This window comes from Excalfactoria chinensis, chromosome 3 (genome assembly GCF_039878825.1).
Source record: "Excalfactoria chinensis isolate bCotChi1 chromosome 3, bCotChi1.hap2, whole genome shotgun sequence".
Lineage (NCBI taxonomy): Eukaryota > Metazoa > Chordata > Aves > Galliformes > Phasianidae > Excalfactoria > Excalfactoria chinensis.
The window spans coordinates 60,225,009-60,241,009 of record NC_092827.1 but is presented as its reverse complement, the minus strand read 5'-3'; the positions used below and the strand labels follow the sequence as shown (position 1 = coordinate 60,241,009).

General features: G+C 40.4%; 1 protein-coding gene across 8 annotated transcripts in view; it reads left to right on the top strand.

Moving 5' to 3' along the window:
• The window catches only part of LOC140249527 (SAM and SH3 domain-containing protein 1-like), a 503,646-nt gene that overhangs the window by 436,652 nt on the left and 50,993 nt on the right, over positions 1-16,001 (top strand). For all 8 annotated transcript variants that reach the window (XM_072331311.1, XM_072331315.1, XM_072331314.1 and 5 more), the window contains 3 exons: positions 3,145-3,195; positions 3,317-3,366; positions 14,616-14,656. In XM_072331311.1, the coding sequence (XP_072187412.1) occupies positions 3,145-3,195; positions 3,317-3,366; positions 14,616-14,656 (142 nt within the window). The remainder of the gene's footprint in view (positions 1-3,144; positions 3,196-3,316; positions 3,367-14,615; positions 14,657-16,001) is intronic.

Sequence of the window (16,001 nt, the reverse complement as noted above, 5' to 3'; positions counted from 1 at the left end):
ATTTTCTTAAGTATTTTGCTTTAATTTCTTGTCTAAATAGCAAAAATATTGTTCTGTTGGAAAGGCGAATAGGCATAATAATCACAGCAATACAAGCCTATCGAGTGTTTTGCATTCCAGCGTTGAAAGGTTTTGGAGGAGGGAGAGGAGAGTTGTCCTTTCTTCTGTCCTCCACAGTCATCTTGATCCTATAAAACCGCTTCTGTTAAAACAGGGCGGGCTTCATAGTGAGAAAAAAGAAAGCAAATACAGTCAGCTTTTCTTAGGATTTTGTTACACGGGATGCAGCTGGCTATTCATCTGCATAGTTTTCATTTTAGGTTGAAAGTGGTAATTTTCCATTTAATTGCAATCTCAGGCTACGAGTTCACAAGTAACTGCTCAAGCAAAAGACTTCTATAAAGCCTTGGGAACCTAGATAGTCTCTTGTAAATGATAATTCACAAAAACTATCATATATTTTAAAAAGCACTTGTAGCAGGCAGTTTTTTAAGGCAACAGATAAATCAGAAAGTGTTCTGAGAAGTTGGAGTCTAAAGGCATTCTGGACACACAGCTGGTTCTCCTGAGTGGCTACAGGAAGCTTTAAGATGTGCTAGCTTGTAAAATGCTCCATTTCTCAGCTGTGTGCCAATCTGTGGACAAATGAGGTGCTCATTAGATGTGTTTGGAACATGGGGCTTCTGTTCCCTCCCTCCTTGAGGCCAGGGTGAGAGACTGGGCGACGAGGATTGCAGTGGTGTGCCTGCAGTCTTTCCTGGATGAAATACTTGCTTGGATTCCGTTTTGACAGAGCTAATGGAGAAAGAAGGGAACGTTTGGTGCCAAATGGCTAATTTCACTTCCGTGATCTGTGAGCATCTGTGGAATTTCCCTGGTCTCCGTCCAGCTTCTGCTTGACTGCGGAAGGAGCCCTCAAGTCTTCAGTGAGTGGATGTGATCTCCTTTTCATGCTGTCTTCCATTCAAGGACTTCAGTTCCCTTTCTGTGCGATAAGATCAGCAAAAGCAGATAACCAAACCATAGGCAAAATCCCCAAGTTGGGCAATGACCCTGTGTCAGCCTCGAACACTTCATAACAAGCATGTGGCAATGAGCGGTTCTGTGTCCTTCTGCCTGCTGTGACCAGCAGCTGTGTGATGGCAGGGTGGGCTCTTTGTGCTTTTGCAAACTCTGGCCTTAGGAACTTTCTGGGAGCACTAATCCAATGCCACTTCATGGCAGTCAGCGGTAATTTCCTGTCTGTGTTAAAAGGCTGCATTTCCAGAAAACTGTGTCTAGCTTTCCTTTTCGTGTTAAATCTTAAGAACGTTTCGTCACCCCTTCTGTAATCAAAGGGCATAGGAAGTACAATTTCACAGAGATAAGAGATTTACTTGTAGGCTGAGGAATGCATGAACGAAAAGACCTCCAGGACTGAGAAATAAATCCGTATCTTTTCTCTTTGAGTATGTGTACTTCTGTGGTTGCTTACTCAGCCATGATGGCCCTTTGGGTACAGTACCACCCTTGCAGTAATTTGGTGAACTGTTGAGGGGAAATGGTCCTAAGCAGGCTCTCCCATTGTTTTCACATGCAGATCAAGTTGCTAATTGCAGCTCTCCATACTGACAAATAACTTTTAATTGGTTCTTTCATTCTAATTGGATTTTTCCCACTGATCTCAAGTAGATCATGGTTCATGATATTGGCCTTTTAACCTTAAATTATATACCAGGAGTGGGGCCTGTCTCATCTAACTTGAGATATCTGAAACCTGTCAGGCAAGTTGTTCTGTAGGAGCTGCTACCTGTCTGTTGACTATGATGGGAATCTAGGTGATTGGGCCCTGGAGTAGATGGTTCTATCCCAGACATTTGGAGGAAAGGAATTTGAGTTCTGTCCTATTAGCGCGCTTCTGTGTGAAAAAACAGGCCTTGCTGGAATGTACCAGAATCCTCTCAGTAGTTGTAGCCCATTAGAAGAGAATACTATTTCAGTACTGATTTTTTTTTTTTTTTTTTTCCTGTATGTTCTTCATTAAAGTAAATTTGTAGAAATTCTGCTTGGATTTGACTATTACTTTGTGTGATGACATAACATAATTTGTGCATCTTTTAATCCACAGTAGTAGTGGAAATACAGATACCTGCATGAGGAAGATTCTTGTTGCTAACATCCCTTCCCCAAAGGGTGTTCCATTATGTATAACCCAATATCTCAACTGTCTACTTTCTGAAATCTATTTTTTGTTGTACTCATTTGAGAAACTAAAGCTTGTGTGTGTTTTTCTGGGCACGTTATCAGTGTGATAATTGATGCCCAAACTGAGGCCTAAAAGTCATAGGCATCGTTCTTGGTTCTTATGAACTATCTCTGAGCAACGCCCTTAACGCTGTGCTGTGGAAAATGGTTGTCTGTATCTAGCAGTGATCTGAGTTGGCACTTTCCTTTCAACTTTTAATAGAAAATATTGAACAAAAAATACTGGTTTTATTCTTAATCATTATCCATTATTTTTTTATAAAGGATACTTTAAGGTTTCAAAACAACTATTTTTGCTATAGCAAAGCATTTGTAAACTATATTTGTGGTAAAACTTGTGTTGCAACTACCAGCGATAAGAAAACTGTGGAGCAGTGCATGATGAGTAGAATCAGTCTGCTTTAGCCAGGTATGTTTAGGCTCATGCAGTCTGCTTATAGAAATGGATCCTTAGCTTTTGCTCTGCACCCCATATTTGCCTGGCACTTTCATCTATCTGGAACCCTGAACAGGACACAGAGACTTCAAGTGGCTTAACAGTAAATGACAAATAAACATATAAGGGAAAGAAAACTGAAATGTTGAAGAGAATTGTAGATCTTTCTGTGACTGTCTCTTAAGTATGGATCATTTTGTGGAAAGAACTCATTCCTCTTTATATTTAATTTTGAATCCCCTCTGTGTGACAATCCTGTGTTGCTCTGTAACATCCAGTGGTGTAATTTTCCTTTATTGGAGTATTTCAGGATGTATCTGGAGAACAGTTCCTCCTAGAGAGGCTGGTGTTTCCCATTCAACAGGTTTTGAGGTAGTCCAACACTCTGTTACCCTGTTTCTTCTCTTCACCTCTTCTGAACTCTTCTTTGCAATTTCATTAACTCAACATCTGTTCTGTTTTAGGAGAAACCTGATGCCAGTCCCACATCTTTGCAACTGCGATCCCAGGTTGAGGTAAGCAATGTGATTTTGGTCATCTAATCTTGTTTGTTTGTTCTTTAATTTGATTTTCTACATAAATTGGGCAAAGGCTGCTCTTGTGTCTTCTCTCACTGCTGTGTGTCTTCTCTTGCAGGAGTCAGTTGGTCTCAGCAGCACTGCATCAACACCTGACACTGAAAGAAAGTAAGTGAAGGCACAGGAGGTCAGAAAGGAGGGAGGGGTGAATTTGGTGCTTTCTTTTTCCTTGGAGTAAATTCATTTTAAATTGTATTGGTACATCAAGGTTTAAGATGCAGCCTCTATTACTGAAACCCAGTTTGGAACCTGCTCCTTCTCTCTTTCTCTCTTGGCATTTTGTTATTTTGTTGTTTGTTTTTCATTCAAAGGAGGGTTATCTTTTCTCCCTTCTGTGTGCACTCAGGATGTGATACACCATTAAGACTGGTAGTAATTTTTAAGGAACATTAGTGATTACATGTTCTCTGCAAATTAAAGCTTCTTAAAAATAACTTATGGGGCTAGACCTGAACACAGCCAAGGAAAGATCTGTGAGGGGAAGGGAGATCTACAAGTTTAAACCACTTTCCTTTTCCTGTGCACTCTTGGGTTTGTAGCTGTGCTTTTGAAGAAGGTGCCAAGGGAGTAAAGTATTTAAAAATGAAGTTAAAAGGAACTTTAATTTTAGCAGTTCTTAATAAAAAGCTCTCTGTGTGGACTGAGTGGGTTTCTGTTTACTGTCACCTCCTGCTGCAATGTGTGTGCTTGTTTTCGGTGCCTCCTTCCTTTGATCCTAAGATCCTGGATCCCTACTACTAAGGGTAATGTGCAGCAGTACAGGAAGACAACTGATACTGTATTTCCAATTGCCTTCATGTTTTGGATTGTGCCAGATGGATTAGTTCAAGGTACTTCATAGAGTACAGGACTGAATGTAAGGTGCTATAGCTCCGCATCTGAGTAACTGCTAGGGGAGCCAGAGTTCAACTGGACCATAGAAGGAGAGACTTAAACAATTGCTGCCCTTGCTGTTTGCCAGTTCAGCAGAGCCAGCCTCAGTCCCAGAGGGAGCTGCAGTAGATGTGGGCCATGGGATTTCTCTCACTGAGTGCTCACACCATGGAAGTTGGGTGTCTAGTGTGAAACAGATGCTTACAGGCTTCTTGTGCAAGTGTCTAAAAGCTTATTCATGCTAAAGATATTGAAAAGTTATTCATTATCTTTTAGAGATGTCTTATCTCTCTTCACCATAGAGAAAGCAGTGATTATTTACTTGAGGTGGATATTCTTTTCCAGCATAACATGCACATAGGTGAATTTTACATTGGCGCCATCATTGTCTCCATTTTATTTGTTGTTAACAGAGAAGGTCTAGAAGGCTTAAGGTTTAAAAGTGATGTTTCAGATATTGAAACGTGGATAAGTTGCTTTCAGGGATACTTCTGTATCTAGCACTGTATTGAAACTAAAGGTGCCAAGTGGATAGGAACATTATAAGTACTATAGTCTGGGAAGTAAGCTTTAAATGTTATAATCAAAATACTTTTCTCAAAGCACTTTCCCCATAAGTAAATATCATTATCCCACCTCAGGTGGAATAATATTTTTTATATATATATATATATATATAAAATATATTATAATATATAATATATATAAGATAAAGATCTCAGAGGAGGGCAGCGTCCAACTGGAAATAAAGTCCTAATACAGGTTCTAGCCATCTTCCTGAACTGTGTCTCTTTGTAGATGTTATATCACAAATAACTGAGTGAGGAGAAAGTATCTATAGAAATATCTTTTGAGTGATTGTATTCTGAGAGTGCTCATTTATTTCATTGAAGAGAAGTTAACCATGTTATCTTACACCAGGTGGAAGAGACCTATGATTTTTGTAGGCCGTTGAAGATTGCAGGTGTCCTTTTTGAGGACGCTTTTGTAAACCGAGGGGCATACATAGTTAACCCAATTGGATATATGAAATTGTCACAAGGGAGACTGTGTCAGAAATTTTCACAGTTGGAAACAAGCCATCAGTATGTGGGCAAAGTGTTTAAAATAATGAATATCTAATTGATGCCATAGAGAAGAATCAAAACAGAAATAGTGCAGGCCTATGCTTATTCATGGCAACAAGTCCCATCAATACTGGTTTCATTCCTCCAGCTCAGAGACAGTTTAGCCCTCTTCATTGGAGGGAGAGGTTATAAAATTGATCTGCAGGGAAACAAATATTTCAAGTCCATCAGATAATACTAAAATGCTCAGTTGGAAGCTTTGTGGGGGAGGATGCGTCAGCTGTAGAGGCTTTTTAATGTTTATTGTTTAGTTTCTGGCTTTTGACTAAATTTTGCTGCATGGGCATATTGCAAGAGATGGGATTACCTGTCCTTTTGAGGGACGGTACTTCTGTGGTCACCTCTGCTGTGTGATAGAGCTGGAGTGAACTTTTTACAAAGCTTCTTCTGGTGTTAAAAGAGTTTTCCGAACATGAAACTCAGTGCACATGTACATTGATTTCTAAAATTCTCAAACAGATTAGGGGTGTGAACTGGAAAGATTTGTCCAGGTTTCTAGGTGCTAGAAAATCTGTTGTTATGAATACTATTATGAAGCCCGAGTGAAAACTTGGCCAACAGAAAATTCCATATCCTTATATTGAAAATACAATCTTTTTCGTACAGTGAACTCAGGGGAGTTGTTTGTGTGGTATCCTGATCAGGTTGCTTCAGAAAGTGAAGAAAAAGACAAAAAAACAGCTGAGTTGGAATGGGGAAACAAGAGCAAGTAGCCCAGTAAATTGCAGGACTTATTGGTAGATCTCCCACCCAGTGTTTCTTTTTGCACACCCTACAGCTTAACCATACTGGAATATAACATTTTAAAATAACACACCTGGATGGTTGTTTAATTTTACAGAGCTGAGATATTTGAGACAGAAAGAGGCTTTGAGGGAGTCTGGAATAAGCTATGTTTGCTCTAACCTTTGGTTTGGTTTTCCTTTTTTGTGATACCTGCTTGGGGAAAAAAAAAAAAAAAGCATGACAGGCTCTACTATACACCACAGTGAAAATAGGTTAGCCTTGAAGCCCTGTGGTAGGAAAAAATCCCGTTTATGTGGACAAGTAGTGTATGTTCAGTCTTGCCGTGAATCTTAGTAACTGTGCCGCCCAGGTCATTAGCATTAGCATCTGTTCAAAGTCTGTGTGAAAATAGTTTGGTTCCCTTGGTCCATCAAGTTGCCAAACAAGTATCTGTCTAGTGGGTGATTTGCTGTAACACAGAAGAACAGCCATAGTGCCTGGAGGGAGGCAAAGAGGAGTTAAATAGCCTGGAGGCAGAGCTGCTTGTCATTTCAAGTGGCTGTCCCTCTGGAAGTTACTTGGGGCGATGCCACCTTCCTCTGTCACTGGCAGCACTTTCCTTTTAATTAGATGAATCTTAAAAACAAACAAACAAAAAATGTGCACATATCAACCAGCTCTATGCATTACAAATGCCCTAAGAAATATACTTTTCATTTGATTGATTCTGACAAGGAGAGAAGCTTCACTGTAGCAAAGGCCTATGAGATTTATGTGAATATGCGTGGAGAATAACACCAAGGGTACTGATGTAGCCTGGAAAGCTATCAGTAAAAACAGAATAGAAAGTTGTGTTAGTTCAAGCTTCAGCCTGCAATTGCTGTACATTTATTTTTTTTGCCATAATAGTTACTTCTGTAAATTGAAATGGGCAGGCTTCCTAGTCATATAATATTTAGAAAAGCATGGGAGGATGCATTTGTAGCTTTTTTCTTGTAATAATTACTTTCATTTCCTTCTGCCCTTTCCAGAATTCTCCTTTTAAACTTCAGGGATACTTTCAGTTGCACTAGTGTAGCTTTGCAGATTCTCAGTCAGCCTCCATCAGTGTCAGCAGTGCCTCTAACCATGGCATTTTTCATTTTAAACAAAAGTCTCTCCAGAACTGCAAGCATTTCTGATTTGCTAGAAGAATAATAGCTATAACAAATAGGCAGTAAATGTGTTCTTAGTAGTTACTATCCTCTCTTTGTCCCCATAGCACGTTGATTCGGGGATATGTTGTATATACAATCCCTATTATTTCAAAGTGATGGCAACACCCCAAGGATGTTTACTCAGGCAGGAGACTGAGCAGGGTTTTCTCATAATTGTAAACAGAGCATTTAAAACAATGTAATCCAATTTTTAGCCTGTTCCCGTTTTTAAGCATTCGAGCCTACATGACAGACTGATGAGCTCTGCATGTTTGCCAGGAAATCCAGGTTAAACTCAGTCCCCTGAACTTAAGCTTCTGCATCCTGACTCTCATCCTGTTTTCAAAAGAGCTGGGGATGTTGCAGAGGGGAAGTTGTGTATTTTCCCTCTTGGGAAATAGATCTGTTTGCTCTCAGTGCTTACTCCAGTGGCCCTTAGACAAGTTTCAATTATGATGTACCAGAGAACTGCCAGATAGGAAGGAAGTAAATGAGAAACCCAAGAGCACTGCATAAAGATAAGATGAGGTACAGTTTCTCCTGTATAGTGATTTTTATTATTATTATTATTTTTAATTTGCAGCTGCTAAAGAAAGGAAAGACAAAACAATGGGGTAACACTTGTGGCTGCATCTGGCATTTCACAGGCATTTCTGCCACCTTTGGATGCCAGTGGATGTTAGGAATCGCCACCTTCTGAATGAATCACTTGTTCTTGAACGGTAGCACTCGAGCATGCTACTGACCAAGTAAATGATCCTACTTTCTGTTAAGTGCCCTGATTCACCCAGATCAGTACAGTTTTGTGTTCTGTACCTAATGATCTTTAAGACCAAAATTCCAGACTCTGCCAGGGCAGGGAAATGATCACAAATTTCAAGAGTCACCATATGGAAGGTGCTGGGTAGTACTTTGTGCATATGGCGCAGGCTGCATGTCGGCATTGCTCAGGGGCTTTGCATTCCAGCACTGGGGAGCTGCTGCACCTCTGGCAAATGTTCTCAGCTCCTGGTTTCAGCTGCTCACCAGCATGAGTAACTTTATCTTGCTTTCCATGTGTGCAGGACAAGCATCTTAAAACCAAGTTCCTTGCACACTGAGTTCATGCAGCCAGCTCCCTGGTTGCTTGATGTGGATGACAGAGGAGGAGATGCAGGCTACTCGGCAGCTAGGGCTTTCCCTGAGGTTGTCAGCAGGGAGCCAGTGAAGCCACAACAGAAGTGGTTGCCTGCATGCTCTCAGCTCTGTAGGAGAAACTATGAACTGGATCTGCTCTTAAGGATTTTCTGCAATGGATGTGCCATAGTAAAACCAGTCACTATCCTGTGGTGTACACTTAAACTCCACATCAGCCTCAGGCTTGGAGAGTGCCTGCAGTCCGGTGTTGCCACATTTGGCAGTGGTTTCCAATGAAAATAGTCATCAATAAAAATGGCTTTCATTTTGCAATGAAAGAGTTCATGCAAGTCTGAAATGTGCCCTCTTCAATGCCCTAATCTGCTGGCCTTTGCCAGTAGTGTTTAATGCTAGATTTCCTAATCCTCTTTCCCTGTAGCCTCTAAACTACAGGTCACGCTCTGAATGTAAGAGGTTATTAAATCATCACTCGAGCCACCACTGATGGAGTGGCTTAAATTGTTTCATATTTGATTCTGGCAACTTGACAGGGTGCCTGAGTTAACTTCAGCAGAAATTTGTGAGCTTCTCTGCTAAGAAACTGGAGTGCTACTCTGCCAGAGGATGTGAGGCAGGGGGTGGGCAGAAACTGACGGGAACGAAGTAGAAAACAAACAACACCACCAAGTGCGGATGCCTGTGGCCACACTTAATTACTAACAGAATAAATTGTTCATTTTTCGTCAGTTAAAAATGATACATTGGAAGAAAAAAAAAAAGGAGGAAATAGTAAAATCTCTCCGTAGTCAAAATGTCTGCATTTAAGCTGTGTTCCTTTAAACCCTGTACTTGCAGGAATCAAAAAGAAGTTGTGAATGCATATGGCCCTGTTTTCACTTGTTTGAGGCCTGATTTAGTCAAAGCCAGATTATTCATGACGCTTTTAAACAGCCTCCTCTGGAGAAGTAGGGCAGGAAACTCCCACAATAATCCTCACAATGGGAGCCAGAGGCCGGCCAAGCACTGCCTGGGACACGTGAAGAGGAGAACCAGTGTGCCTCTGAGCCACTGAGGGGTTTCAGTCCCTGTAGTTCAATGCTAGCCCTTTCATGAGAAAGTCAACCTTATCACAGCCAGCCAGCAGGGTAAGCAGAGAGCAATGTGTGCTGGCTAGGGAGGTGCTTTGTATTTGCTACCTTGCATCTGCTCTTCACTGTGGAGAAGCTTTCAGCTGGCAATGGCCTGCCCCAACTCTATGGGTTTTAATTGGAATAAACACATTCATGCAATATGCAGCCCTGCTCTGTCCTCCATGGTGAGGGTCCATAGTCCGCCCAATGGTACCGCCGTGGCTGGGGTGGGAAATGTGCACTTGTGCACCTGGCCCACACTCAGCTCCGTGTTTGTTTCCACTGAGAAAGTTTTGACCTGCTTTAAGAGCCATTGCTATGGAAACCTAATGAGAAGATAATTGAATCACACATCTTTGCTTTCTGTCTCTTTCTCACACTGGTGCCAGCAAGGTCAGTACCTTATAGGACTGCTTTCTCTTCAGGTTCATGCAAATCCGATAAAAATACCAAAGGCCCATTTTCTTCCCTCTGCCAGCTCCGGTTAGATAAATTATCTTGTATTCAGTCAGGAGCAGTTACAAGCCTGTTCGGTTTTCATACTAATGATGTGACTGGGCCATTTCCAATGCACATGGATAACCAAATGGCATCGTGGCAGAGCTGGTGCAGGCTTTTGCATCAGTCTGTTCACTGCTATGAACGTGAATAATATTTATTGATTGAAAATTCCAACTAAAGCATTTTCTTCAGTGGTCTATAAATAGTCAGTGTGAAGAAAGAAGGGGGCTAGTATCAGTTTATTGAAGTTGGTAGCAGTAGTGGTTTCATTGTCAGATGGTGCTGTGCACCTGTGGATTTTATGTGCCAAAATGAGATGTAGCCATGTGTTAAAGCACATCTGCATCAAACATACTTAATGATGAAACAAAAACCCATCCACAGTTCTGTCGTTCTCAGTCCCAGTGTTTATTCTGCTTGGAGAATGACGAGCTTTCAGAAATCCTCGGTTGCGTTTGTAAAGGCAGCACATGGTGTCATTGGTTTCTTTTTCCCGTTCTGTGGTGTACCAGCATATCACATCTCGAGGCATGTGTGACTGCTTCTTATGTAATCAACCACTCTGCATGCGAGGTAAGCTATAGGGTTTCTCTGGCTGGATCAGAATCAGCACAGAGTTCTCAGAGAAAGGTGTAGCCTGGTAGCTGAGTACAGCCTAATTAAAAGCCTCCTTTATAGCCAGACACAGTCACAGTGGGCTTGTGACAGAAATCTTTGCATAGTTCATCCTTGTACACCAGTGTTTGGAGCGCACCTCTAGGATTTCAGAGGGAGAGACTGCTTTTGTATAGCAATGTTATCTCAGCTGCAACACGAATAGAAAGATGACATCAAAGACCATTTTCCTGCCTGGCAGCTTTGCCGTTGTTCATACAAAAGCAGCGATCCCACAGGCTGGAAAAGAAGAACTAGAAGTGCCCTCCAGAGGCAGTCCTCATGTCCATCTCATCCTGATTGGAGGCATCTGATCTGGTTTTCATCTTTCCGGAACCTCTTAAAAGCGGTTCATTTTTACAGCTTCCCTCCCATTCTCTACCTACTGTTGGAAGTTTGTCCAAATCATTAGGAAATGCTAACTCCTCATTTCTTTCCATCTTACTCTTCATTTCTTTCCAGCTTATGTCTGCTTGTTCCTGTGCCTGTTTTATTAATAGGCGATAAATTAATCTTGCAGCTTTCAATTTTACTGAAGAGGCAAAATTTTTCTAGCCTTCTCTGGTAAGACGAAGTGTTCAGCTCCCTGACTATTCCAACAGCTTTTCTCTTTAACTCTTCTGACTTGAATTAGTTTTTCTGAACACAAGTAACTGCAGTCATACAGGCTATTCCTATACTTGTTCATTAGTCATATGGCCACTGGAATTTCCTATCCTTCTGCCTGTTAGGATTAAAGAGTAGGTTTTTGTTCCTGTCATCTTCTTCAGCCAGTTTCTCCAGGTACTCTGTCTTTTGCAGTTGGCAAACCTTCAGCATTTGAAATATTGGCTTTATGACAGCCTTTTTCATGTATTTACACATTTTGGCATAGAATGCCAATTCATTTCTGTTAAGTCAGTCTTTCTAATCTACTTTCTGGGCCTGGGTTATCCACTGCTGCTTTTGCTACCAGATTTTGAGAGTGTTCTCTTGTAATTTACTCAGCTCCACAGAAATCTATCATCTCTCTGAGTCAGCAGTGCAGTAGCATCTAGTTATTCCCCAAAGCAGTTCAATTTTTAGATACTCTATTGTGCTGGGTTTCTGTTTGTTTGTTTCAGCAGTGTGGCTACAAGAGGCCCTAAATAAAGGCCTAGAAGATGGTTTTGAATTTGTGAGATTAATGGATTATATTTTTCACCCATTCTGAAGCTCATTTCCAGAGGTTTTGGGCAGATACAAAAGTACTCCTTCCCTCTTGTCATAAATCTTTTGTCTTCCTTTCTGTCTGAATGTTGCCTATACGTTTCTCCCGCTATACTCTGTGACAGTGTACATTTCACGTGAAAGCTTGCTAATGAAGTTGTACATCAGACCACAACAAAAATGAAGGCCTCCATGGTGGAGTAATGGCATTTGGCTCCCTTTCAGGCACGCAGTGCTGAAACTTCTGCCAAGTGTCACTGCATCATTAACTTTCAGCACAAGTTATCAGTCTGTGAATGGAAGAACACAAATCACTTTCGGCGCACGTTCACAGAGGAGCTGCGGATTTAACAGAGTAGGGGAGTGTAATTGACAAATCAAACATAAAGCAACTCAGAGGCACTATGGAATTTTTCACTAGACATCTAGGAAGTAAAGCACTTGATTGATTTCACTGAGAATTCTTAAAAGTCAGAGTTGCTTGATGGAAGTAAGAAGCAAATGCTTTGTCAGGCTCTATGTGGTAGATTGTGTTGGCATTTCCGTCCTTTAATACTAGTTGTTACCATTTTCAAGGTCAGCTCAGACATGAAATATTTCCTCCTTAGGGAATGCATGAAATGATCACTGGGATTTGCATCCTCTGATGAAATGCAGTATACTACCTAAATCAGTTATAGAAGAGAAGGTAGACTGTTTGCTATGGATCCTACTCATCTCCTCACTCTCTCTAGCTCAGGAGCATAACAAGTTTGCTCCTACCGCTGTTCCCATTCTTTAATAGCCTGCATGGAACAAGTTGGTGGTGTCGGACTAATTTCACCTGCTGCTTACTAGCACTTTTGTTGGCAACTGTGGAAGAGAAGAAAAGAAATAAAATGGATTTAGAGGCCGAAGGGTGCAAGATACTGCCTCTGTACTTTGAAGCTGATGTCACTAAGGAGACTAAGTTCTGTCAGCAAAGAAATTTCACTTCCCAGAGATGGCGATTTGGTGCAGTTTGTGGATTCCAAATTCATTTATGATAAATAATGTAGCTGTTTACTTGGTGGGTGAAATCTGTGCTCAGGTACAAAATGTGCACTGAATTAGTCCTGTCATTTCCAACAGAAGTTGACTTTCTTTTTACTTTGTCATATCCTTATAAAAGTCTATATATATTTTTAATCTGTTCTTTCCTTTATTTAGAAATCTATCAATAACAACTTTACCTTTCAATTTCATAATATAATTTTGGCCCTGTGGAAAGTATGTTAATTTTGACACTGAATATTTTCCCGGAAAGTATGGGATGGTACACACCTATATTAAATATAACATTTCCCTTTCAAGGGTTAACTTTAACATCAAGGAAGGCACTAAATGTCTTCTCCCACCTGATACACTCAAATCTGAAGTTCGTCTGTTTCAGCTGATTTGCAGTTTGTGCTGGATTAAACTTGTAATTATTCCAAGGCTGAAAGAGGTTAGATTTCAGAGCTTCGCTCTGCCAAACCCTCTTTGCCCAGATGAATTTCTAAATCAAACTGAAACTTCATACTGTCTCATTTCCCCTCTAATGATGTCTTTTCAAACTGATGAGTGTGTTTTTCATGCTCACAAAACCTTGGCCAGTAATTGCCTACATCTTTTAAACTCTCAACTGGTTTAACTGAAATTTTCCTTCATGAGATTTATTGAATTTATCAAAAATTCTTCATTGCCCTCTTCTGGGAGTCTAGGAGAATGCAAGGAGCCTGTTCAAACGCAATGGATGGCAACTAGCATATGACATATATGTATTACATGGCCTCATTTACAGAATGATTTGGCTTGAGGTCTTCTTGGTATGCTGGGATCTACATGCTTTTATTTTGCATGGATACAGTGCAGGCATAGCACAATAAGGCATTGTCACATCACAGGGCAGAGCTCTTGGCAAAAACAGTGCTATAATGCTTTGCACTTGGAGCCTCAAGCAAAGTCACTGAAGTTGGCAAAAGTCGTTTCACTGGCTTGTCTCAGTTTGGATAGAGATTCCCATAGGAAGTCTTCAAAGAATTTTGCAAGATTTGGTAATTTCTATTAGCTCCATTTTCATAGGCAAAACAGAATACAAAAACCTGAAGAGGGAGCGATGTCTCGTCAGAGAACCTGCAGTGAACCGTTGGTTTTGAGTTGGAATCCAATATGGAAAACTGGTTCAATGAGTGTGAAGAATGAGAGCAACAGAGTGATGTACTATTTCACTGGGTTATTTGTAAAGCCTATGTTCTGTTAAAACAAGTCTCTCTTAACCAGCTTTTGAGTAAGGGAAAATAAGTTGGTGAAAAAGCACACAGGTGGTTTCCTGTCTCACTTGATAGGATGAATTTTCCTCACCCTGTTAAATTGCTGCTCTTGTCCTCTCCACATTGGCTTTCTGAAATTTAATGAATGCACATTTAGAAAACATCTTCCATTGAAAGACAAATAAGCCAAAAACTGTTAGAAAACTAAACAAATACAGCATCCCTAGTGCCACAGCTTTAAGGAAACCAATGAAATGTAAGGCAGGGAAGTATATGAAAAGAACTTTTTTGAGGGATTCCTAGATGCTTTTGGCTTAACTGTAGGTTTCTGTCAGTATTGTTTTTCTCTGTTCTGGTCATAAAAGGTTTGTTTCTGAGCTTTCAAAGGGGAACTCAGTTATTGTGGTCAGACCAGCGAGTTTAGTTTTTGTCTCCAACTTGCAGCATTTGGAAGAAAGGGGAAGAGAAAATAGCCCGTGATGTATTGTTTGGAAACTATAATTTACTGTAATCAGACAGCTCCCATGAAATGTGAGAGGTTTGCATCAATAAGTCCATTTCTCTTTTGTGTTCTAGGCTCTCCATTCATAAATCAAGTTCGGAAGAAGGCTCTGTAGGTCAGTATATTTCATTTTATCTGATACTTCCATTGAATTCTTAAGCAGGTTTTCAGTTTTGCTTGCACAAGGATGTGAGGAGCTGAGTAAACACAATGCCAGCAGAAGTCAGCAGCATTTAGGATTGGCGGGGAGGGCAAGTCTAAGGAGCTTTAAAAGTGGGATGCAAAGGGTCTCCGTGGTCTCAGACACTGCTCAACTAGCATAGTCTTCTGATAACTACACAGCTTTTTGGCTCGTTATATTGCTTTCAGATTCTATGATATTAGCTCACTACTAGCCTGTTTGTATTCCAAAAGTTACTACCACCACCAATAAATAACCGGTTTTCTGTTACTTTTGGGCATGTCATGCTGGAGTCTTATCCTTTGTTTCTGAAATATTTTGCATTCTTAAATAACAGTTTGTTTTCTGTTCTTTCACTGTTTTCTGTCTTACCAAAATTAGTTCAAACTGCTATGTAGACATATCAATAGAGCTGATAAAATGCTAGATAGGTTGTTTTTAAATTAAAAAGAAAAAAAATAAAGAAGCAAATATTATTTTATTTATTAGGAAAACTGGAGCGGGGGAGTTGTTTCTTTTTCATTTTTTTCCACGGTAATATCCTTGCAGCCTGAAATAAAGCTGTGCCTCAGAGTTTCAATAAACTCAGCTCTGGAGCTTCAAGGACAAGATCCAGAATAGCACAGTCATATGCTGAAATTCGGTGGTGCAAAATAAAGCGTTCATCTGAATTTCTCAAAAACAGCAGAGGGTGGAAGTAGTTCTGTATCAGTAACATTTCTGCCAGATCAGGCACAGTATGTTCTCTCGCAGATGGCATGAACTTCATAGCATGTGCCCTGATTGATTCAACAGCGCAGTTATATGCCATCCCTCGTTCTGAATCTTCTTTCTAAAATAAATATTTCACTTCTGGGTCATCGAGCAATATGCAGATCTGATATTAGTGGACATGTATTCCCAGCCTTGTACAATCAAGGCATAGAGGGAGCAAGAATCGGATGTAGCTGATGGTCTCAAGAAATTTCTCATGCCAAGTATGTGCATGTGTTTTTATATATGCGAAGTGTTTATTTTCTATATAGATATGCAAACATATAAGAGAATTTGTTATCTGTCTTGTGGCTTAGGCTGCGTAACTGGAGTTCAGCTGAAGCGAATAAACCAACAAAATGCTTCAAAAGCACTTCCAAACTTGACATTATCAACAGACTGGAGACTATAACAGATATCGAAATGAATGTTAAATATTTTCTGTTTACAATTCAAAATATATGTGAGTTAGTGGCTGATCTCAGTCATCTGTAGCATTGGCAATTGTGAAAGAATATGTACGTTT